The sequence below is a fragment of the Chlorocebus sabaeus genome, chromosome 13 (genome assembly GCF_047675955.1).
Source record: "Chlorocebus sabaeus isolate Y175 chromosome 13, mChlSab1.0.hap1, whole genome shotgun sequence".
Classification (NCBI taxonomy): Eukaryota; Metazoa; Chordata; class Mammalia; order Primates; family Cercopithecidae; genus Chlorocebus; species Chlorocebus sabaeus.
The window spans coordinates 49,975,159-50,001,353 of NC_132916.1; the positions used below are offsets into that span (position 1 = coordinate 49,975,159).

At 39.5% G+C, this 26,195-nt stretch overlaps 1 protein-coding gene across 8 annotated transcripts in view; it reads left to right on the forward strand.

The window, feature by feature from the left end:
- NCOA7 (nuclear receptor coactivator 7) overlaps positions 1-26,195 on the forward strand; it is a 155,087-nt gene that overhangs the window by 23,840 nt on the left and 105,052 nt on the right. For 7 of the 8 annotated variants that reach the window (XM_008007151.3, XM_038000951.2, XM_008007152.3 and 4 more), the window contains exon 2: positions 10,445-10,558. In XM_008007151.3, the coding sequence (XP_008005342.2) occupies positions 10,509-10,558 (50 nt within the window). In that variant the 5' untranslated portion in view covers positions 10,445-10,508. Of the gene's footprint in view, positions 1-3,257; positions 3,493-10,444; positions 10,559-26,195 lie in introns of those variants that run through there. The other variant, XM_038000952.2, reaches the window with a different exon arrangement.

Here is a 26,195-nt window from a genome sequence, read left to right on the forward strand (position 1 = left end):
TCCAAATTCTGACTATCTATATTTACCAATTCCATTTTCTGTGAGGAAATAGATTGGTTTCTTCTGTTCTCAAAACTTAAGGGGTAATTAATTTAGTGAATTAAGAGAATATGCTTTCCAGTTAGTTCTTTAGAAACCTACTCAGTGCAATAAATAGTTGTTGAATGTACTGACATGTTTACTAAAGTGCATTTAGTATGAGTAGTAATGGCTAACCTCAATACAGGTCAGTATTTACATCCTTAAAGACAGTTGGCCATAAAGCTGTATTCACCCTCTTATTCTTTTTTTTTTTTTTTTTTTTTTTTGAGACGGAGTCTCGCTGTCACCCAGGCTGGAATGTAGTGGCACGAAATCGGTTCATTGCAACCTCTGCTTTCCAGGTTCAAGCAATTCTCCTGCCTCAGCCTCCCGAGTAGCTGGGATTACAGGAATGCGCCATCACACTGACTAATTTTTGTAATTTTAGTAGAGATGGGGTTTCACCATGTTGGTCAGGGTGACCTCGAACTCCTCACCTCAGGTGATCCACCCGCCCCTGCCTCCCATAGTGCTGGGATTACAGACGTGAGCCACCGCGCCCGGCCTCCGTCTTGTTCTTTTTAACTGTGGCTAAATCCAGGAAGAACTAGGCATCCATGTGAAAATTATGTGTGGTAATAGCCTACCCTTACAGGCCATTATTAGTGGTTCCTTTTTTGGGGTCAGACAGAGCTGATCATTCTGGCTGTAACTCTTATAGCTATTTGACCTTGAATAAATTCTTTAGTTGTTCTAAAGTTCAGACTCTTTATCTGGAAAGAATTGAGATTAACTCCCTCATGCAGTCATAAAGATTAAACCAAGCAGTGTGTGTAACAGTATTGAACAAAAAATTTGGTGCATATGGTTAATGTTCAATAAATATTCAACTGTTTCCTGTCATCTTTATATTTACTAGGTCTGCCTAGCTTGTTAGTTTACTATTTGGGGCGGATTTGAATGTGGCTCTTCAGATATATTGAAAATGGTATTTCATGAACACTTGGATATTTGAATGGATGGAAATGTCAATGGATAGAATTTTCTGTTCCATGGGGCACCAGATTCTAGTCATTGATTTTTTAACACATTGAGTCTGTGTAACAGCCCTTTTGCAGATAAAGAAACTGAAGGTTAGAGAAATTAGGTAACTTACCCAAGGCTACATACCTTGTAGGTGGTGGAATCTGGATTTTAACCAGGCCTATCTTATTTTAAAGGTAACCGTTGGCTAGGCACAGTGACTCACACCTGTAATCCCAGCACTTTGGGAAGCTGAGGTGGGCAGATCACCTGGGGTCAGTAGTTCGAGACCAGCCTGGCCAACATGGTGGAAGCCCATCTCTACTAAAAATACAAAAATTAGCTGGGCATGGTGGCAGGTGAGGCAGGAGAATAGCTTGAACCTAGGAGTCAGAGGTTGCAGTGAGCCAAGATCATGGCACTGCACTCCGGCCTGGATGACAGAGTGAGACTCCGTCTCAAAAAAAAAAAAAAAAGAAAAAAAGGTACCCTCTGCCTTATTAGCATGGGTTAAGTGTTATTCAGATGAATCACAGAGCATATGGAAAACAGAGAACTTCTCAGGTATATGAAGTTTATAAAATCTCAGCTTTAAAGGAATTTTTGAACTTAAAAACATTTAATTTAAAAACTAATTTAAAATACTAGTTTACTTGTGGGGCTTGATTTTCCTTTTAATAGTTATTCTCATTGGTTGTGGTACCCTTTCCTGGGGCATTTTGGTTGGCATGGTTATGGGAAGGGCGCTACTGGCATTTAGTTGGGGGCAAGCAGAGGTGCCAAATGCCCTGTAATGAGTGAGGCAGTCCAAGAAAATGAAGAATTGACCCTTATACTTGGGAATTTCATATCTTCTTCTGTAGGAGCAATATGAATCTATAATATGTCTTCTAATGAACTGTGTCTGAGAATTTACATATTGAAATACCCGTGATCAAATACTTTCCTTTGGGGCATCATGATGATTTTATAAAATTAAATGTGTAAGTAGGTTACATGATCTATGAATTTCATCTCAATATTATGAAGGGCGTATAATAAAATGGTTTACATATTTATTTAGATGAGGTGTTGAATTTGATAAGGCTGAGAACTGCGTCTCTACAGTAGTCATATAAAACAGTTGCTCAGTATGTGCTCTGTCACTCTTGAAGATGAGGAAGCCATTCCATCTACAGGCAGCTGTTTGCACCTACCTCTCAGACAGTTCTTCCTTATACTGAGCCGTGGACCTCTCTCCCTCCATATCTAATGTCTAATTCTAGGTTTACCTCTTTGGAGATCTGTCTATCAAGCCTAAATCCTTTATTGGATAAAGATCCTTCAGATGTTTAAAAACAGCTGTCATTTAATCCAAGTCTTCTCTCCTGACCAACTACTTTGACTAATATTCTTAAAATCTAGTTTTATGCCATTTAACCATCCTGTTTGTTCCAATTTCCCTATAGTGTGAGATCCCTAGCTAAATGCAGTAATCCTGATGGAGTCTAATCCTCAAAAAGGGTGTGACAGACTATTATAATCTGCTTATTCTGGGTTGATAGCACTAGTGGGTTTTTTGGAGGCGAGTGGGGAGGAAGGTGCACAGTGGAATTACCCAACTGTAATTCCATATATGAACCTTACTGTCATCTAAAACCACAAATCATATTCACCTGTGCTAACACTAAACTGTACCGCTCTCATTTCTTAGTACCTCACCAGTAAAACCTGAGATTCATTGGGAGCAAATTTCCACCTCATAATAATTGACTCCTTTCTACAGACTGCCGAGGGCTTTTGAATCCTAATGCTGCTATCCAGGATGTTATTAAGTACCTACCACTCCAAATGGCTGATAAGGGAGGCCTCTATGTTTTTGTTCAAGTTAGTGGGAAATACACTCATGAGGACAGGGCATAAGAAAAAATACTGTATTAAGCTATTAACGTTCTCCCTCCAGGTTCAGAATGGCTTTCAGCTCTCAGAGCAACTGAGGTTGGTCAGTCAACACATACCTCTTGGTACGGTGATTCAGTGATTTCCTTTATTCATCTAATCATATAAACATCCACCTACACACCCAACCCACATTTCTCCATCTTATCCATAAGCAGACAAGAGAAATTTATCAAATGCCTCTTAAGTGCAGTTACATGTGTTTTCCTCATTTTCCTAATCCACTAGAATAGTAGCTATGTCAGGGAGGGAAATTAGGTCAGTGTGATTTGACTAAGCCAGCATTCCCTGAATGTCCTCTCCTACCAGCCCTTGCACTCCAGCCATACCAGATCACTCAGGATTCCCCGAACACCACACATTCCTGCCAGAGGCTTGCACATCCTCATTCTGCCTGATGAGCCTGACCTCGTCTGCATTCACCATCTGGGAAACTCCTGCACCTCCTTCCCAGCCCAGCACTGGCATCACCTGTGACGTTGCCGGGACACTCCTTCCCTTTGAGGCAGTGTAAGTTGCTCAATGCTCTGTGCTCTCTGGTTCCTTGTGACCACTAGTATCAGAGCACTCATCTCATTTTATCAGCTGATAAGTTATAGTTGCCTCTTCTTCCTGAGCTTCCTGGCTGATGAATGCTGTCTTCCTCTTTGTGTCTGCAGCAGAATACTTGGTCCATGGTAGATGTTTCCAAAAGTGACCCACTTGTCCTGCCGAATCGTTGGCTTTCTGGGATCATTCTAGATCTCAGGGTCCACTGCTCCCTTCTCTATTTTCTTACCAAACTGCCTTAAATGATCATTTCTAAAAATTTCCTGGGAATCTATGTGATGATATGCTTCAGTGTATAGTTTGCACAATTACCCTTTCTAAATTCAAATGCATTTGCCTGTTTTCAGGCTTCTGGCATTTTCTACATCTTCTACAGTTCCTCACCCCACCAGTGACTTTTTAGAAATCTCATTTGCATGTTATTTTCTAAGAGAGAACTTGTAAAATGATCTATCTAGCCCAGAGATGGGTCTTCATTTAGAGTATGTAGGAGATTTGATGGCATCTCTTGACTCATCTTAGGTAAAAGACCACTGAAACTCACATTTATTTAATTTTGCTCAGGTCAAATTTGAGCACCCTAGGCAGAGAATAATGGAATAGGAGTTGATAAGTTCTCCATTCATTTTGCCATCCAAAGATGTCAAACCCTTTCCCAAATAGCAGATCCAGAGCCCATCCTTGATCATCACCTTGCTTCATCACCAGGAATAACTTTTTAGTTATTTGTTGCCATTCATTTTTGGGTTTGTTGTTGTTGTTGTTGCATTGTTTTTGTAACAAGCATTTGTTTATTTGGGGGTATTTTCTGATTGCTCCCCTTTTAAGTTGTTTTTTTTCTTTTTTTTTTTTGAGACAAAGTCTCGCTGTGACACCCAGGCTGGAGTGCGGTGGCACAGTCATGGCTCACTGCAACCTCCGCCTCTCAGGTTCTAGCAATCCTTGTGCCTCAGCTACCTGTGTAGCTGGGACTACAGGCATGTGCCACCACACCTGGCTACTTTTTGTATTTTTAGTAGAGACGGAGTTTTGCCATGTTGACTAGGCTAGTCTCGAACTCCTGACCTCAAGCCATCCACCTGCCTTGGCCTCCCAAAGTGCTGGGACTATAGGCATGAGCCACTGCGTCTGTATACCCTTGTAAATTTGTGGCACACGTTTATATCTGGTTCTATGTCCTTCCCAGGTTTCTGTAAAGTTATAGGGAGTGTTCAAATTTCTGACCTTGTTTAACATTGAAATTTGAATATTCTTGCTTTGTTTAGATGACAGTGTGGCTTTGAGAGATGGAACACCTGTTATATTTTGGTACAAATATAACTATTTTCTAGGAGGAAATGCCTGCATAGAAAGGTCCATTTTGGTCTGTTCCTTACGTGACCAAACACAGTGTGACCATTGTGTACTCCTGCATCATTTCATTTGTATATTAAGAAACATGTTGTTGGGAAAACAGCTGATGGGCCTCATGGATATACTGCTGTTTTTCTAGTCCTGACTTGTTATACTTGAATATTCAAGGAACTGCAGTATGTTAGAGGTGAATCCAAAAAGTCATGCTTTTCTGTGTGGGTCCACAGCTGTGTGACCCACAGCTGAGAGACTGAGAGGTACTAATTAATTTCCTTAACTCAACAGCACTAGCTGTGCTGCGGCAGCGATTTAAATCCAGTCTGGTATACACTCCAGTGTCTTTCAATAACCTTTGGAGCCAGAAAGCATTTGGAGATGAGCTAGAAAAAGTAGTCCAGAGTCGACAACATCGAATGCTGCAGCTCAGAATTTGCAAGTTAAGACACATGTACCTAGCCACTGGGACGGAGAGATCATTGAGGACCTCCAGCTGTGTAACCCCCAGCTGTGTGGGTCAGTTTGATGTAGTTAAGGGGTCTCTGCTGGTTCTGTTCTTTTAAATGGTGCCATGTGTACAAACAAGGAACACTTTGCTGATGATTCAAAAAATACTTTGTCTTCATCACAGCTCTTTTGAAGTAAGGATTTTTATGTGCTGTTTTTATTTGAATAATGAACTGGATTTAAGTTTAAATTGACTATCCTGATTTCAGATTGCAAAAAAAAGAATATTTAGACGGAAGATTCATCTTATGCTTTCTCATGAAATTCTTTTTGGTCTGCAATACACGGTAAATGCAGGAGACTCTTAGAAGTCAGCAATTAGATGAGTCAAGAGTGTATTGATGTGAAGGAAAGTCAACATTAAATGAACAAAGGGCTTTTAAGAAGCCCATTATGACCACTTATAATGGAAAATGTAGTTCCCATTAGAGATTGATTTAAGGAGCCCTGGTTTGTCACTGAAGCATGAAGGCTGCAGTGTGGTGTTCTGTGCAAATCATTTTTATAGCATTCTCTACTGAGCTCCTTCTGGTTAATCTGTTGGTGTGTCTAAACCTGTAAGAACTGCATCTATCTTGTTTAAGGAATATAAAAATTTCCAGAAACTTAAGCCAAAGATTAGCATATTTTTCATTTATCTCATAGGATATTGAAAAAATTTTAAAACGCCTTACTGGTTGTAATCAGACACAGCAGCACCAGATGTCAACTCTTGGATCATTTAATCTTTTTGTCTTGTGCATATTTTCATAAATTTTTTTACTTGAACAGAATATCAGTTTCTGGCTCAGCTTAAAGTATAAATATTTTCCAATTAGATTGCTGTAACTTCATTTTTATTCATGACTGAAAATTTAATAGAGATCATTACTTTTTTGACTTGTAGGAGATGAACTTCAAAATAAACCACCTGGGGCAGGGCAGAGAGCCTAGGATTCTGATCCTTCCTGGAGTCTGAGGGAGGCTAGCTTGAGACTCCATCCTCTATCCCTAAGTAATTCTTAATTTGGGAGGAATTTTTGGATTTGTATTGGTCTGCCATGTAATTGACCTTATCCCCAGTTCTGGATTAATTTAACTCCTTGCTTAGCTTTTATATGGATTTTCTGCCTACTTATGTGCCAGTTATTTAGAGAAGTATAGTAAAAGTGAAACATGGTAGTTTTTACTTGAAGGAATTTATGGTTGGGGCGAGGAGACCAAGTGAAATGCTGTTGTCACACCGTGTATGATTAAGTGCCTTGCAGTAAGTGATAGGTGATATATGAAGTAAGCTCTTTAGGAGAGAGAAGGGCACACAAGTGGTCAGGAAAGCCTTTGAAGTAGAATTGGGCCTTGTCAGAAGGAGGAGCCCGGCAAGGTTGCCTCATGCCTGAGGAAAGAGTGAGGATAAAGGTGCAGAGTTGGGGAGGAGCCCAGGTCGTTCAAACCACAGTGTGAAACTGAGCTCATGAGAGTTAGACGCTCAATCGCCTTCTTTCCTTTTTCTTGTTTCCTCTTGCACTTAAATTCTTGAATGAGTACTAACTACCCCAACTCATGGTAGCATGACTTCCACTCCCAGTACGTCACTAATGCAGTCCTGTTGGAGGTCCTCAATGACCCCCTGTCCCAGTGGCTAGGTACATATGACTTAACTTGAGAATTCTATGCTGCAGCATTGGATATTGTTGACTCTGGACTACTTTTTCTAGCTCATCCCAAATGCTTTCTGGCTCCAAAGGTTATTGAAAGACACTGGAGTGTATACCAGACTGGATTGAAATCGCTGCCACAGCACAGCTAGTGCTGTTGAATTAAGGAAATTAATTACTACCTCTCAGCCTCAGTTTAATGGAAATGAGGACATCTAAATCATAGTGTGGTTGAAGGATAAAAAGATAACAGAGGGATAACATGTTGAAATAAATGGCTCTTGGTAGGCAGGCATCAAGATTAGTTCCCTTTCCGTACCTGGTAGCCACTCTTTCCTTGCCCGAGTGTGCCTGTCCCCTTTCACTTCTATCCCTTTGCTCTGGCATTCCCACTTTCTGGAATGCCCTATCCCTCTTGTTTACCCATTGAAATCCTAACCACTCTGAAAGGTTTATCACCTCAAGCAGAATTGAACTTCGCATCTTTTGGATTCTTAATATTATTCATTGGACAGCCCCAAGTTACTACCCTACAGTTTAGTTATCTGCACAGTCATATTTTCGTGACTGGATGAAAAACTCTTTGAGGGTGAAGTCCAAGTCAGGGATATGAAGATAAACTAGTAAGAGCTGAGACTGTGTACTCCCTTATTTCTGTACAGGGCTGTGTGAATAGTTGTCAGGCTTCCAAGGTGATCTCATCATCATATTGTTTTTTCTCCTTTTCTTCTTAACTACAAGCATATGCTGATTATTTCTAATTCCTTTCCTCTAGCCTTTACTGCCCTTCTGTGCTTTCGATGTAATCAAACGTCTGGTGAATGTCCCCAGCTCCACTATCCCATAGCCGTCTCAAAGTCACCATGTCCACAACCGATCTCTTACCTCCTTCTGCTCCCCTGTCCTACATGCAGCGTGCCCTCTTCATGTATATTGTACCAGATCTTTGGTGTCATAGCCCACACAGTTCCTGAAGCAGAAACTTGGAGAACATCCTTCATTCCTTACTTTCCTTGTTATCTACACTGCATGAGTCACCAAATCTCAACTCATCAGCCTCCCAAGTATTTCTTGAGTCCGTCCCTCCTCTTTCTATGTCAACTACTGCTGCCTAGGTTTGGGTGCTCCTCCCTCAATTAGTTTGACTGTAATTTCTTTTTAGTGAATCTACTTCCCCCTGTCCTTAAATCCTCTCAAGTCCATCCTCTACCTCTGCTGTCTGATGCTACACTTCCTCATGGAAAACCCTCTGGTGGCGTCCTTTCATATACATCGCAGATGAGAAAATTGGTTTTATCTCGTGGACCAGCTCTGATCGATTTGGTAATGGCTCTGCAAATGCTGCCGCTGAGTTCAGCATGAGCAATTGGTGGCATCTGACAAGGTACATTGAAGGGGGTGCGCCGCACATAGCCTAGCTAGGATTAAGTCCAAGCTCCTTAGAGTGGCATACTAGGCTTTCTGTGACCCAGATCCCGCCCATGTCTTCATCCTCAGCTCACTTTACCCTGGAACAGCAGGAAACTATTTTGTCTTCTTGCTTTTGTTCAGTCGAAACCTGCTTGCTCGTACCCTTTACCTAGGAAATGCATTTGTGTTTTTTTTTTTTTTTTCGACGGAGTTTTGCTCTTGTTGCCCAGGCTGGAGTGTGACGGAGTGGTCTCGGCTCACTGCAAACTCCACCTCCCAGGTTCAAACAATTCTTCTGCCTCAGCCTCCCAAGTGCTGGGATTACAGGCGCCCGCCACCATGCCCGGCTAATTTTTGTATTTTTAGTAGAGGCGGGGTTTCACTATGTTGGCCAGGCTGGTCATGAACTCCTGACCTCAGGTGATCCACCCACCTCGGCCTCCCAAAGTGCCGGGATTACAGGCGTGAGCCCCTGCACCCGGCCAGAAATCTATTCTTAACCTACAACCTTAGTGTGTGCTCAGGGTACCTGGGGTGGGCCTTGCATAGGGTTAAGTGTTATTTATTTATTTTTTTAATTGGCAAATAGAAATTATATATATTATATTTTTTCAATGATATTTTGAAAATATACATTAGAAAATGGCTAAATTGAGCTAATTAAGTATTTTTCCTGAGGCCTCTTTTTCAGCAGTACATACAACATTGTCTTGAAATCTTAAGTGTCTCTCCGGAAAGACAATATATACTGTTAGAGCAAATATCATGGCTTTATCTTTGGCCTCTGGTACTTATCATACTCCCTTTCATGTAGTATGTATTGTGGATTAATTTGTTTACTGAATTGAAATGAATTAGTAAATAATTTTGATTGTGAATACACTTGGCTTTATTTATTTATATTTACTTTTTTTTTTTTTGGAGACAGAGTCTCCCTTTGTCACCCAGGCTGCAGTGCAGTGGTGCCATCTCGGCTCATTGCAACCTCGGCCTCCTTGGTTCAAGCGCTTCTCGTGCCTCAGCCTCCCGAGTAGCTGGTATTACAGGCGTGCACTACCATGCCTGGCTAATTTTTGGTATTTATAGTAGAGAAGTGGTTTCACCCTGTTAGTCAGGCTGATCTCAAACTACCAATCTCAAGTGTTCTGCCTGCCTCGGCCTCCCAAAGTGCTGGGATTACAGGTGTGAGCCATGGCTCAGCCTGCTTTTTTTAAATTTAAATTTGATTGGTGAACTTCAGGGTGAAAGGACAATTTTTAGTGCTCTGCAGAAATTAGGCCGGTGAATCAGGCAATAAGTAGACACTGGAAATTTTTGAGCAGGGGAGTGGCATGATGAAAGTGGTATTTAAGGAAGCTTGATCTGGAGACAACCTTTTATATTATAGGCTTAAGCCACTGCTGGCAAGCGTGGGTGAGGGTCGCAGGAGGGGGAGAAGAGGGAGAGGCAAGGGTTTAAAGCCATGCTGAGGAACAGCTTCCTGTGTCTTTGTACTTTCATTTCCACATTTGCTCAAGTGGGATGTACTTGCTGGCATGTTTCCGAAAATAAAATAGAGTGCTGAAGTTATTTTTATTTTTTAAAAAAGAACATACTTGTAAAACACCTAAGTGAGCCATTTTACGTAATTATCTGAGACATATTCATTATTAATTGCTTTTGAAGAGAGATTATGAGTTCAATTTTTTAAAAAATAATTAGCATCTACATAGTTAGGCTACAATCTTCCAAAGTCAGTGAAGGTTTTTATTTTGGCATGTTTTAAAATATATGAGGGAAATACTTCAGTTTGGTTTTCCATCAGGTTTTGCTTGATAGTTTAACATCTCCATTCTGATTGTAGTTTCTCCCATTTAACATTTGCATTTCATATTTGACTCATGTGACAGTCTTTCCTGGTTAAAGTTTATTTTTCATTTGTTTTGGTCCATGTAGTTCTACTCCATTTTATTCTTCACATTGGCCAGTGTAAACTTTTAAGTTTACGGTTGCTTTGTTATTTTTTCTTACAGGGTTATGACTCACTATTAAAAAGAGGGACTTTTTCCAAATACTTTGCACTTTTGATTGTGTATTATGGATACCAAGGAAGAGAAGAAGGAACGGAAACAAAGTTATTTTGCTCGGTAAGCATTCATTTTACAAAATTGTTATCAGTACTTTAAAGGAATATTTGAGCAGACTTTGTCCTCAAGTATTACTTTGCATTTTGTGTTTTGTGCTTGTTCATAAATAGAGCAGGTAACCAGGAGAAGTAAACTATACTTTGCTTCATCCATTTTATTCATATTAGAGGATGTAACATTTGGTTCTTCTCTTTCTAGCTTTGACACTTCTCTCAGGCCAGTGTTGCTCAGCAAATCCAGCTGTCATGCTCTGACCTGCAAATTGCTCCGAATCCCATGTTTAGCAACTTACCTTGAATTTTAAATCCTAAGTGCTTCACTCCTACTGTTCTGTAGCTTAATTGGTTGGACTATAACTGAAAATCTCTGACACATTTAAAGCTTATCACCTTGTGGGGAGTCTATTACTAAAAAATACTTTTGTAGGTAGGTGAAATGGGTGAAATTATGTTTTTGAATCAGAGTCATTTTTAAGGCTGGAACTTGTCCAACATAAATAAATTTGTTGATATCTGAATAGAAGTAATTTAGTATATGATTGGTTACCATTTACAGATTTAAATGTCTATGTGGCAGTCACTCACTAATCATAAAAAAATGAATTATATGCTAAACATTTGTAAAACATTTTGATAAGCCAGAATGTTTTCAGACTCAGAGAACATAGGCTTAAAAACATTATGTTTCTCCTAAATTGAAATGCATGTTAAGAACTGAATTTAGCCTCATTCCATCCCCAGTCCCCAGGCTGTGCTCATTAGAGATGCATTTACTGTTTTCTAAACTGAGCCTTGGAGCCAAAACCAAAGTTTACTGTTGATGTTTTTATCCAGTAATTAAGTTAGATTTTAGGTTGATAATGGGAAAAGGAAGGAAATAATTTAAGGACCTACTATGTACTGAGTGCTTTACTTATGATTTTAATTGTCTTCAAAATAAATCTGTGCCATCAGTTAATTTATCTCCATTTTACCAGTGATGCAACTAAGACTCAGAATATATTTTGTCCATTTCATGCAGCATAAGAGTCAGTATTAAACATAAGGCCATCTCCAAAGGGCATGCTCCAGTTGGGAATAGTAAATCATGAATAACGTTTTTGGGGAAGCACAAGTTAAACTACCAATTGTAGTAAAATATTTTCTGCTGTTAGGACTACAGAGAGTAACCAGATTAGGGAGGGAAGACATCAGGTATCTAATGGATGAAACACCAGAAAGATAGGATATTTAGAATAAATAAGATCTCCAAAGTTTTTATTTTGAGATAATTTTAGATTCACATGTAGTTAGTTGTAAGGAATAATAGATACCCCTATTCTTTATCCATAGTACAATATCACAACTAGGAAATTCACATTGATACAATCCACTAGCCTTATTCAGAGCGTTCATTGTATGTATGTTTGTATGTATTTAGTTCCATGCAGTTATATCACATATGGAGATTTCTGTGGTCACCATCAGTCAAGATACAGTTGCATTAAAAGGATCCCACATGCTACCTTTTTGTATCCCTACTCACTCCTTCCATCTACCTGCCTCCTCTGACAACCACTATAATTTGTCATTTCAAGAATACTACGCAAATGGAATCACGTAGTATGTAACCTTTGGCATTTAGCTTTTTCTTCCCTTCAGCGTTACTCCCTTGACATCCCTCAAAGCTGTTGCATGTATTGATAGTTTGTTCCTTTTTATTGCATAGTAGCATTCCATAGTATTTTTTTAGTCATTTTTAGTCATTTACCCATTGAAGGGCTTTTAGGTTGTTTCCAGTTTGGGCTATTTATGAACAAAGATGCTAGATGCTACAATCATTTATGTACAAGTTTTTGTATGAGCATGAGTTTTCATTTCCCTGAGATAACTGTCCAAGAGTACAATTGCTAGGTCAAAGGATAAGTGTATTTTTAGTTTTATAAGAAACTGCAATACTCTTTTCTGGAATGGTTGTAACATTTGACATTCCCATCAGCAAAGTCTGAGTAAACCAGTTTCTCTGCATCGTCATTTGGTGGTGTCAATATTTTTTATTTTAGCTATTCTGATAAGTATGTAGTGATATCTCATTATGGTTTTAATTTGTATTTCCTTAATGGTTAGTGAGGTTTAACAGTTTCATGTGCTTATTATTGGCCATATGTATATGTTCTTTAGTGGAGTCTCCTATCTTTTGCCCATTTTCTAATTGAATTGTTTAGGTTTTTACTGTTGAATTGTACACATTCTAGTCTTTTGTTAGATATGTGGTTTGCAAATAATTTTCTCCTGGTCTGTAGTTTGTCTTTTCATCCAGTTAACAGAGTTGCAGAGCAGAAGTTTTTAATTTTGATGTGATTTGATTTATCAGTTTCTCCCTCTATGAATTGTGCTTTTGGTCTGAATTCTAAGATCTCTTTGCCTAGCTCTGTGTTCTGAAGATTCTCTCCTGTTTTTCTTTTCTGAAAATTTTATAGCATTATGTTTTATATTGAAGTCTGTGATCCATTTTGAATTTATTTTTGGATAAGATATGAGTTTAGGTCAAGATGGTAGTCATCCTTCTCCTCCCCCTCCTCCCCCTCTCCCTTCCTTGCCTCCTCCCTTTCTTCCTGCTCTTCTTCCTCTCTTCTTCCTCCTCCCCTTTCCTGCTTCTCCCCCTTCCTTCTTTCTCCCACCTCCTCCTTTCTCCTCCTTACTTTCTTCTTCTTTCTTTTCTTTCTTCTTCACATGCCCTACATAGTGGTTTTAAGAGCTATAGTGCCTTCTCAGTCTGAATCCAAAGTGATTGCAGTAGTAAAGGTCACTGCTGGTTCATGAACAACCTGCTCCATGTTAACCTCTTTTTGTTCCTAAAATGTAGAGTCAGGGGAGCCCCTAAAGCTGCGAATACAAACCAAAACTGTTCTGGAAGAGCAGCACAGTTTTTTCAACTCAGAAATGTAAAATTGTCTTGCTTATCATGACCTCTTCTGAAAAGTATTCTAACAATGAAACAAAAAACATATCCTAAAATACCGAAATATGATCTTGGGAGCATAGGGACAGTGGCACAAGGACGAAATCAGTGGTGCTCTTAAGACAGTAAGACAACATGATTTGTAACTAGGAAATGAGAGATAGAGGGAGAGAGGAGAACGGAGAGAAGAGGGGGTGGGAGCAGGGAGAGACAGACAGACACAGACAGAGGAACACTGACTGACAAACCTGTAGTTTAGCTCTTACAATGCAGTGGAAGCCAGAAATGGTCAAGCTATGAAAAGCAAAAGGCAAACCAAAGAGAGAAGAACCCCCTTCAGCCTGTCATCAGAAAAGAACCATCCAAAGTTATACATCTTTTCAAATGCCTTCTGACTTAACTGTAGAATTATCAAGTGGAATTAGCAACAGAACTTACTTGAAAGCCAGTTTCTGACAATATAGAGCAGAGTTCTCTGGAGCAGCATACTTAAGAGCAGTCCAAGGAAGATCTCTGGAGAGAAGGATAAAATGTCAGGCCAAGGGTGAGGCCAAATTGATGCAATCTCAGTTTTCTCTAAACTAAATTATACCGCCTTACATAAATCTCAACTAGTGTTCCGAGGAAGTCAAAAGGAAAATTTACCCTGATGTTATGCCTGCTGCCACAATAACATATCTGAAACCCTAAAAACTGCTTTTTAGACTGTTTCCCCCTTCCATATTGCCTTTTTCCTCCTGAGTAGTTAAATAGCCAATGTTTTCTTTGTGTGCTATCTTATCATGTGGTTTCATAATCCTTCCATGACTGTGTTTGGTAAATAGTCCTTTGTCAAACCTGTTTTATTGATGTTTTGCTCTTTAAGTTTAACATCAAAGTAAAGTTTAAAATACCCTATTTTAGTAATTTTTGATCGAAATTAGTGATTTGAGGGTCATCCAGTCTTTCCTTTCTTATAATTTATCTTGAAATATGCCTGTGTAACTCTTAAGTAGAGGAGTGGATTTAATACTACTATTAGATAGAGTAATTCTGGATAAGACCTGATGAAGTTTTTGGATTTTCTGACCCTGGTCCACCTGGTTTTCAGGTGCTTCAGGACAGTTTTATACCAGTTGTTAAATCTAGATTGAATGATTTGTGAAACTTTTTCACAAATGGTTTTGCAAATAATTTATATATGCAAAATTAATATATGTCTATATTAATTTCTTGATCCCCGACAGATCTGGAAAACCAAATGAAAAACTGAATTACTAAAGCAAATTATGCGTTCTGTGTACTATTTGTACTGTCTGCAATTTATACTGTCCTCTGGGGTGACTGTCATGTGTCATTTGTTACACACTTGCTGACTTTTCCTTCCCCTTGTAGTTAGAATGCAACATTTTCTTTAGTATTGCCACACAGGGCTCTCTTCTTACACACTTGCTTGACATTATTTGGCTTTTGTGATTTCCGAGTAGGTCCTTGTATGCTATTGGTTGAAGGTTCTTTGAAAGCATTTTTTCAGGATCAAGGGTTAATTGAAGATATCCGAAATACATCTGTAGTTGAACCAAATGATGTTTTGTGGGAGGTTTACTTTTCCCCTCTGAAAAGGTGTGAGAGAGCCTAGGAGTAAACAGTGAGTAATATAAACACAGACACAGACCAGGTGTTCATGTAGGTCACCTCCCCTATTCCCTGGTTGTCATGAAAAGCAGAACTGCTGCTCCCACCTCCACTTTCCTCTTAACCCAGCCTTTCAGAGCAGCAGTAGGAGCCAGCACCACCTCTGTCATCATTCTCAGTGACAATGGATGCAAAGTGTAGAACATTTCTTAGCTCCCATCTCCAGCCTCTGCCCTGGCAATTCTTCACCCTTGAACCTCTGACCCAGAAGCAGAGCACCTAGTGTTTGCAATTCACTCCAGTGTATAACCTCTGGCAGGTTTTCTAAGCTTCCTTTACCTTACATTTCTTCAGTTGTTAAATGTGGCTAAAAATAACCAACTAACAAGATGGCTTTGAAGAAGGAGACATCCCAACCAGCCAGAACTGTAGAGAAGCTCAAATGGAACCCAGCAAGGAGGGCCAGAGCTGAACAGCTGGTTCCCTTATTCTCTTTTCCATGGCAGAGGAGATTTGAACCCACTGTATAGCTTTCTCTATTGTGTGCATAGTACACTTTGTAGCTTTTGCGTTCAAGTAAGGAATGAAACCAAGATGGCTGTGAAGATTGAGGGTAATATATGAACTATGCCTGGCACAGTGAGTACTCACACATTCCTTTAATAACAAATTATTCCTGATCACCTAATTTTCATCTTGACATCCCGCTTTCAGCCCATGAGCTGCTCCTATTGTTCAGATCAGGGAAGAAGGAACAATTGTGACAGTCCAAATTGGAATCATATCATTTCCCAAAGATACTTTGCTATAAGCACAGTTGGTTAGGCTCTGGGATATAATGAAGTAGAGTTATATAGTCAAAGGGCCTTGAGAAATCTAACAGCCTTTTATTTAACAGTTGGACCCTAAGCCCATGAAGGTGAAAGGTCCATGATAGGCTGGCTCTATCCCAGGGTACTTTTAGATATATTAATTGGTAATCAGAGCCTCACCACTTGGGTGGCTTGACAAACCGTCATGTCTCAGATTGACGTGCCAGTGATACTGACCCCCTCGGTCCTCAGAGTGGCCAGGCAGGGATTGCATTTGTCAGAGACCTGGGCTGGTCATCTTTAGCTATGATCAGCATCTTACCCCAGGGATGAGTAGAAGTATTATCATCTTTGTGGATGCCTTGGTATGAAAAAGCCTTTTGTAAAAACTCCAGATTATCTTCACACCAAATATCTGATTTTTAAAAATTCATCTCTAAATATAATTTGACTGCTATGGTAATTTATACTCAAAGGGGTTGAATAACTTCACTGAGATAAAAGTAGGCATGTCAGGATTTGAACTCAGGTCTTCTCCACGCAGAGCTTATGCTGTGCAGTGCTGCCGTGCACCACTTTAGTGGCAAAACGGGGCTTGTAGAACACAGGTCACCTGACCTGCTGCTACTCACAGCGTGGGTTGCATAGATTTCTGTGGGCAGTCCTGACAGCTGAACATTAATTTACACCAGTGTAAATTAATTAGGAGAAATGCATCATGGGTTCTAAAGATCTAACTTACAAGTGACCTTTTCAAAAGTAATTTGTTTATAACTTGACAACATCCCATAATCCATGTCTTATCAACTTATTCATCCAAAATATGGTTAATGTCAGAGTATCAACCTACCAAGCCAATAGGAAACATGCAGCCTGTAATACTTCACCTGTGTAAGTCAGGGTGTTGCATTACAGTGATCCACTTTACTCCCTAAGATTACATCTTGTCCGAAAAGAGTAGATGCCCATGATAGAAATGAATGCAGAAATAATTCTGTGCAAAAAGTCTTCCTTTGCCCTCTTGGTCAAATACAGAGTCTGAGGTCCAGTGGAAGGCATCACGTGGATGGATCTGGGTGGTTGATCTGCAGCACTGGTGGAACACAAAGGGGTACGCTCCTTGTCTCCAGCCCCATAGAGGCAGCCTTTGAACCCTAGGAAGCAGCCATCTCTTTGTGGTTTGCCAGTGCCAAGAATGATTATACCACATGGGTGGAGTGGTGTGATGTGAACTCTTGCCCTTTCTTTAGTTAACTGTAGATTGTTTTTTCCTGCTGGCCAAGGGCTGTTAGAGATTTATCATCTTAAATCATCTTTAGTATGTCTGACATTTGAGGAGAAATTTATTACCCATTGTTGGATTCAGATACTCAGTCATAGCACAGTTTTAATTGTGTTGATACATAAAAAGCAAATAGAACAGTTTTAAGTACTTGCTAAATGTTAGCTTTATACTTTCTTAATATTTGGTCATTTTCTATCAGTTTCACTATGCGTACTGATTCTAATACAAGTTATTAATAATAGCAGTTGTTGGTACTTTATGAAGTAATTTCACAAGCATTCTGTTTATCCTTAAAAAGATCCTACAAATAAATATAAATGCAGGTAATGAATCTGTTGTTCAGGAGGTGAAATAACTTACCCCAAATCACTTAGCCTTTAAGTGGAGGTCCTGAACCCCAAATCCCTGTCTGCTGTGTCTGTATCTCTGAGTGTTATTCTTCATATTACCTCAGTTTACATTGCACTAAGTATTAGTGTCTACTTTGTCCAAAAGGGGGATTAGAACATGCTGTTAGGGCCAAGCATGGTGGCCCATGCCTGTAGTCCCAGCACTTTGGGAGACTGAAGCAAGCAGATCACTTGAGGTCAGGAGTTTGAGACCAGCCTCGCCAACATAGTGAAACCCTGTCTCTACTAAAAATACAAAAATTAGCTGGGTGTGGTGGCACAGGCCTGTAATCCCAGCTACATGGGAGAAACTGAGGCAAGAGAATCACTTGAACCCAGGAGGCGGAGGTTACAGTGACCTGAGATTGCTCCACTGCCCTCCAACCTGGGCAACAGAGCAAGACTCCATCTCAAAAAACAAACAAACAAACAAACAAAAAACAAAAAAAAAACCATACTGTTAGCATCATAATGTGATAAAAAGAAAAAAATAATGTATATGGGCGTGGAAGGAGAATGTTACAGTTGACTTTACCAGAAACATTATTGGATTTCAATTTCAAAGCACCATCCATCTGAGATGAAGCAATCCACAGCACTGCTCAAGGACACTGTCTTGCATGATTTCTGTAGCTCTTATTTGTTTATTGGGTTTACAGTCAATCTCCCTGCAAATGGACATCTGGAAGGTGGAGACTCTCCGATCATTCATTGTTCTTTCAAGAATATTCTTTCATTCTTCATGATCATTAATTCAATCGTTCATTATTCTTTCACTATTCAGTAGTGGTTGGCATACAGCAAGTGTTAAATACTTGTTGATCAACTGACAGAATATTCAAAAGAGTTTCTTTAATGTAGGATATAAATGGTTTGTGAATTGTAATTTTTATCACAACAAATTTTTCAGTATTCAGCAATTTTATTAATCTTAAAAATATTGAGAATATTTCAAAACCATTTCCTTTGAAAAAGCTGCTAGTACCTTATTTGACAGTATTACAAATTACTAACTAAACTGTTGCATGAACCTTAATGTTAAGGCTTATGTTTTCTATTTTTTCGATTGAGTTCAGACCAGGCAACTCTTAACTGAATATTTACGAATTGCTTGACATTCATTACTGGGAAAAATATCCATGGTCAAGTTTTATCTGCTAATGTTTTCAGGAAATCATTAACTTTTTTCTAAAGATTAAAAAAAGGCTTATAAACATTCAGCCATTAATAGTTAGACTCAGGCTTTTTGCTTCGTTTTTGAGGAACAGGCTGTTACTTAATTATGTGTAAAACACTACAAGCTGTGGGTTATAACCCATTAGGGTCTCATGAAATCAGTTTAGTGGGTACGAAACAGCATTTTTTTTTAAAATAGAACAGAACAGAATAGATTAGACTGGACTAAGGTGGACTGAAATAGAAGATATCAGAATGTGTTGTATGTAGTAAGAATAAATATTAGTTCATGAAAACTGTATTTTAAATGTTTATAAGTATGTACATATTGAATCACAGTTTAAATTTTTTTTATTATGGGCCAGCATTTAAAAAATGACCCCTTGATTTAGACGATTCTTTGATTGTTAGCATATTGGGAGTAAGGGGTTTTTTATCATTGAAAAATGAATTTATTTGAAAATTATTCATCTAACACACACTGGCTGATTGGCAGCTGTCCATAAAGTGCCCATTCAGTAAGTATACTTTCCCACGGTACGATTTAATGGGTTCCTATAAACCGATTTCAATGAATAAGCACAAGCATGTTTCTGTTTAACCTGAAATCCCAGACTGATTGGTCATTCCAAATCCTGATTCAAGAACAGTAAAGTCATCTCACAAAACCCCCAGAGGGAACTATTGTGGTGAAACTTGGGAGACTTTTGCTTTTGGACCTCCTGCAGGTTTCTTCTCTGTAGAACTACTTACTACTGTGGGGCTTTGGGTCTAGTTTTCCCCAAAATGGAAATAATAGTAACTACCTTATAAGGTTATTGAGAGGATTGAATGAATTAAAATATATGAAGTCTTTAGAATAATACTTTAAAAAATAAGCACTAAACAATTTTCATATAAAAGCTTGCTACCTAAATGGCGAATACAGGAATAAATGAAAAAAAAATATGGATATATAGATACAACTGTTGGGTACATTTCAGGGAGTTTATAAATCCCCTAAAACTTGTCAGTAAACCTGCTCTAGTCATATCTTTCAGTGAAAGGTCCAATATTCCAGGCTCCAAGACAGATTCCAGGGAAAGAAAAGTGATTTAAACTGTCTCCTCCCCTCCCCCTCTTTTTTTTTTTTTTTTTTTTTTTTCCTGAGACTTAGTCTCCCTCTGCCGCCCAGGCTGGAGTGCAGTGACGCGATCTCGGCTCACTGCAAACTCCGCCTCCCGGGTTCACGCCATTCTCCTGCCTCAGCCTCCCCTTTTTTTTTCTTTTTTTTTTTTTTTTGTATTTTTTAGTAGAGACGGGATTTCACCGTGTTAGTTAGGATGATCTCAATCTCCTGACCTCGTGATCTGCCCGCCTTGGCCTCCCAAAATGCTGGGATTACAGGCGTGAGCCACCACCCCTGGCCTCTTCTCCCCTTTTTATTGGTGTTGCTGACAGCTGAGGAAGACTTCAGCTCAACTGACTCCTGGATTTGGACTTAAACCTAGTACTGTTGGCTTGAAACAACTTGTGTCGTATTGCTGTGGACTGAATGTTTTAATCACCCGCCAAAATTCCTATGTTGAAATTCTAAATCCCCAATGTGATGGTATTTGGAGGTGGCTTTTTGGAGCTAATTAAGTCATGAGGCTGGAGCCTTCATGATAGGATTAGTGCCCTTATTAGAAGAAATACAAGAAAGATGCACACTCTCTCACTACCATGGAAAGACACAGCAAGAAGGTGCCATCTGTAAACCTGGAATTTGGTCCATCCAGGAACCAGATCACTCCAGCATCTAGATCTGGGACTTCCTAGCCTCTGAAACTGCAAGAAATAAATGTTCGTTATTTGAGCCACCCAGTCTATGTTTTTATTATGAGCATTGCAAACTGAGTAAGACACACATGTATTTGAAACCTTTCATGGTTGCTGGCACAGCGACTCTTCAGCAAGAGAAAATTGAGTTCAGAACCAGAAAATGCTTTGTGTGCTCCCAGCTCTGAAGCTTCATAGTTTATACTTGCAATTAAGCTGTTGGTGATTTTTGTCGCAATTTTCCTTTCTTTTCCCCTAAAATTCACATCTGAAAATTCCAAACAATCTTCACCCCCTCTGCCCTCATACGTCAAGTGCTAATTGCATATCCTCCTACGCATCTTGCTGGATTAGTATTCCTGGGCAGAGCTCAGATATGTCACTTAAGTGTTCCTTCTTCTTTCCCGCATTTGTGGTTCTGCACAATATGCTCCTTCCTCCCCTCCTGTCTTTATCTCTTGTTTTGTTTTTCTGTGCATTTCTTATTACACTTTGTCCCCTCAGAACTATGCCTTCTGTATACAAAGAACTACTCTTCTGTATACTCTCCTTAAATATAGCAATGTACGTATCACTCTGTCACACCCATCTTTAATTGTGACACTGTCTTCTTGAGGCCATTCCTATTTTATTTCTCTCCCCCCACCCAACACACACAACTACATGATCCCTCTCTTGCCACTGGACTGTGAGGGTGTTGGGGGACTTTCTTATGCCTCCTTTGGGGCCGTTAACACTGTTTGTCTTGGGATACACCCAGTAACACTCTCATCTCTGCCTTATTTGTCTGTTGTCATTTATTGTCAGATCTTTTTTATGTTTATCTTTCTCACAGGGTCTAGCCCCGTACCCAGCACCTACCAGTCATTCACTATGACTAAATAGCTAACATTTGCTGAATTTACCATGTACCAGAGACTGGTGTTCTCATGTAATCTCATAATTACCTTATGGAGTAGGTCGTGTTAACATCCTGACGGCAGATAAAGATGTTAAGCCTATAGATGTTATGTAACTAGCCCAAGGTCACATAACTATGCAGTGGTAGATCCACGTCTCAGCCCAGGTATGCCTGACCTCACAGCCCACACCCTTAAATCATTATGGCTGTATTTGTCAGTAAGCTATGTTGAACTGAATTTTCTAGAACCTATTAGTTCTCAATCTAATTGGGAATCACTGGCCTAAATGACAAAATGGTTAGAAATATCTTTAATAACTAAACGGATATTTTCTGATTGTCAGTACAAAGGTATTAGGAACTTTGGAACAAACTAGAGAAGCTCTACTCTACCAGGGAAACTTGGGAATTCCCTACATACCGGCAAAAAATGTCAGCAATCTCCTGACCTTACCTTTTTGGAGTGTGGCAAGCATGTCTCTGTTATTGCCTCTCTAGATTCAGAGTTGAAGGCCCCAACAAGCAAAATTCTCCCAGTTGGTCATTTCTATTGTAAAAGTGAAGACCTGATTCTTGAGCCAGCAGGCACTTGTTCACACGTATTTACTTCCGTTTTTCTTTATCATTTCAAATAAAGTTTGCACAAACAAAATGGTTAGGGCTTCAGGTTTCCGCACTCATTTTTGTGGTGTATTATACCAGTGAACATTCAACAGCCTTGCCTACTTGTTTTAATGTTTTACTTCTCACACATAAATGAAAATGGTAATGAATGAAAAGGAGAGTGGCCAAGGTTTCCAAGACGTAGCAAGATACAGGTTGGTTCATGGTTTGCAAATGTGATTTACCACCAAGTAAAGTCAAGTCAGATGTGTCAACAACATGGAGCATGTAGAGTGTTCTAGGCCCAAGAAGAGAAGATGAGTTAGTTGGATTGGGGACCACATGGGTCTCTTCCCAAAGCAAGACAGGATCTAGTATCTAAGAATATGGTGGAGACCAAGAAAAGGGTCTTTTCTCAATAATTCTGCTGTTAGAACCATGCAACTGATTTTATTTGGAGAGTCAAAAATGACTTTTAGGTGGGGACATCATGGACTGAAATGATAAATGTAGCTTGACGGTCGTGAGACAAGAATTGTTCAGGTGTGGAGAATGGAGAGTATGAAGTAAATTTAAATATAGAAGAACCAGAGAACAAGACTATTAATTACAACAATGAAAATGTTATATGGTATTTATTAGTGTACTTACGGAATACTTGACAGACTAGATGGCCAAACTTTTTTGACCATTTAAACTTAGGAAGCAGTTAAATTAGAGGCTATTTATTCATGTTTTAAATATTCTTTACTACATTTTAAAACTCAGTGATTTTTCTAAATCATTCACGTCTTTTTAAAATACAATTTACACATATATTTTCTGAACAAATCTGTTCTACAAAGAAGAATAGAATCAAAATTGATTGGCCCAGTGCAATGGCTCATGCCTGTATTCCCAGCACTTTGGGAGGCTGAAGCAGGTGGATCACCTGAGGTCAGGAGTTCAAGACCAGCCTGTCCAACATGGTAAAACCCTGTCTCTAATAAAACTACAAAAAATTAGCTGGGCGAGGCGCTGGACGCCTGTAATCCCAGCTACTCAGGAGGCAGAAGCAGAAGAATCGCTTGAACCCAGGAGGCGGACATTGCAGGGAGTTGAGATTGAGCCATTGTACTCCAGCCTGGGTGACAAGAGCGAACTCCATCTCAAAAAGAATTTTAATTGATCAGCCAGACACAGTGGCTCACACCTGTAATCTCAGCATTTTGAGAGGCCTAGGTGGGAGGAGTGCTGGAGACCAGGAGTTTGAGACCAGCCTAGGCAACATAGTGAGACCCTGTCTCTACAAAAAAAAAAAAAAAAAAAAAAGCCAGACATGACAGCACATGCCTGTAACCCTAGCTACTCAGGAGGGGAGGTGAAAAGATAGCTTGGGTATTGGAGGTTACAGTGAGCTATTACCATGCCATTCCAGCCTGAGCAACAAAGCAAGATTCTGTCTCAAGAAAAACCCCACAATTTTTTATAAAGCCAAACCACATATAAAATTGATTGATCTTACTTTTGAATATGTGGAGTGACTTAAATCAAATCACTGTCATGGATAATTTGAGTGCAGTTATTAATCATTCCATTAATTTTTCCAGTGTATGTGAGAATATATTACTGTTGATTATGGCACCTGTGGTGCATGTACTTCACGATTTAGAGCTAGAAGAGCTTTTGTTATAGAAGTTGCTTAATACATAATATAAAGCAGATGAATTTTGATATTTCAGATTAATTTTGTTAGCACAGCAGAAAGCTGAACGGTAATTTGGTTATTTTATTTTCAGAAGGTAATTGCAGCAGATGCTGGTAAGGTCACTGGGGACTGAGCAATTTCCATTTCAGTGGCTCCATCATCTTTTTTTTCTTTTAAGGGAGTTGGACAGGGAGGTAGTTCCTTCTACTGTGCCAAGTCAACTGCTGTCACTAGACAATGAGAGAAATTTAATTTTTTTAAACCACAACTCTAAGTTTATATAATCTGGATATTTTTATTTTAGAAGGGTAGATATATTTTAAATGTAAAAACAGGTGTATACACACACATACATATATATGCAAACATATTTTTCTTTGAAAAGAGTATGGATTTTTAAAACATAAAAATTAGTTGAAAGCCCACATATATTCATATTTAAGCACACTTTATAAGAAATGGCATTATTTTGGCTGGGCTCGGTGGCTCACACCTGTAATCTCAGCACTTTGGGAGGCCAAGGTGGGCGGATTGCCTGAGCTCAGGAGTTCGAGACCAGCCTGGACAACACAGTGAAACACCGTCTCTGCTAAAATTTTAAAAAAAATGTGGCCGGGCGTGGCGGCGTGTGTCTGTAGTCCTGGCTACTCGGGAGGCTGAGGCAGGAGAATTGCATGAACCTGAGAGGCGGAGGTTGCAGTGAGCCAAGATCCCACCACTGCACTCCAGCCTGGAAGACAGAGCAAGACTCTGTCTCTAAAAAACAAACAAAAGAAATGTCATTATTTTAATGAATCATTGAAAATATAAAATAATAAAATTAATTGGGTTACAAATCCAACATATGTAATCTTTACCTCCTTCTTCCTGTTTGTTTTTAATGCATAGGAAAACCTTTCTGGGATTTTGAATAAAGACCATTTTGGTTTTTATATTAGCTGATGCAATTAGATATTTAAGACTTCTCCCTGTTCTTTCATGTAATTAAATGTAAGAATTTATGTAATATTCTTTATGTTATGAGGAGAAACATATGCATTGCTTGCATCTCAAAGAGACCTTATGTGCCTGTGCCTATTAAGCCCAGAGGGTAGATTAGTGAACAAAACAAATATGGTCCTTGCCATTACAGGGAATACTTTTCACAAATACATTGTCTTAGTTCATTTTGTGTTGCTTTAACAGAATGTCACAGACTGGGTAATTTATAATGCACAGAAATTTATTTGGCTCACAGTTCTGGAGTCTGGGAAGCCCAAGAACATGGTGCCAGCATTTGACAAGGGCCTGCATGCTGTATCACCCCATGGTGGAAGGTGGGAGGGCAAGAAAGGGTGAGAGTGGGCCGGGCACGGTGGCTTATGCCTATAATCCCAGCACTTTGGGAGTCTGAGGTGGGCAGATCATCTGAAGTCGGAAGTTCAAGACCAGCCTGACCAACATGGAGAAACCCTGTCTCTACTAAGAATACAAAATTAGCTGGACGTAGTGGTGCACACCTGTAATCTGGAGGCTGAGGCAGGAGAATTGCTTGACCCCTGGAGGCAGAGGTTGCGGTGAGCTGAGACCTGCGCCATTGCACTTCAGCCTAGGCAACAAGAGCGAAACTCCATCACTAAAAAAAAAAAACAAAACAGAACAAAAACAAACATTGGTGAGAGTGAGCAAGCAAGAAAGCAAGAGAGGGCCAAGCTCCCTTTTTTTTTTTTTTTTTTTTTTTTTTTTTTTTTTTTTTTTTTTTGAGGCAGAGTCTCGCTCTGTCGCCCAGGCTGGAGTGCAGTGGCGCGATCTCAGCTCACTGCAAGCTCCTCCTCCCGGGTTCACACCATTCTCCTGCCTCACCCTCCCGAGTAGCTGGGACTACAGGCCAAACTCACTTTTATAAAAATGCACTCTTCTGATAACCAGCACACTCCCACAATAATAACATTTATCTATTAATGAGGATGGAACCCACCTGGCCTAATCACCTCTTAACAGTGCCACCTCTTAATTCTGTCACAATGGCAATTACATTTCAACATGAGTTTTGTAGGGAATATTCAAACCATAGCAGACAATAAAGAAGAACATAAAATCCACATGTCATTATAAATGGCTGTATTTGCTATGAGGGAAAACAACAAGACATCGTAAAAGAGAAGTGCAAGAGTAGTATCCACTTTAGACACAAGTTATGTTCAAGGACCTTTGGAGAAAAGGTCCTTTAATACTTTAAAGGTCATTTAATACTCATGTGTTAATGACTTTTAATGATCTTGGGTACAAGCAGGAGTTCACCAGGTAATCTGTGTGTTTAGGAGACGGGATAGGGAGAGAGGGAAGGAAGGGAATATTCTAGGTAGGGAGAACCCTTAGATGAAAAGTCCTTAAAGTGACAAAAAGCTTGGCAGCTCCCTGGATCTGCAAGATGGCCAGTGTTCCTTGAAC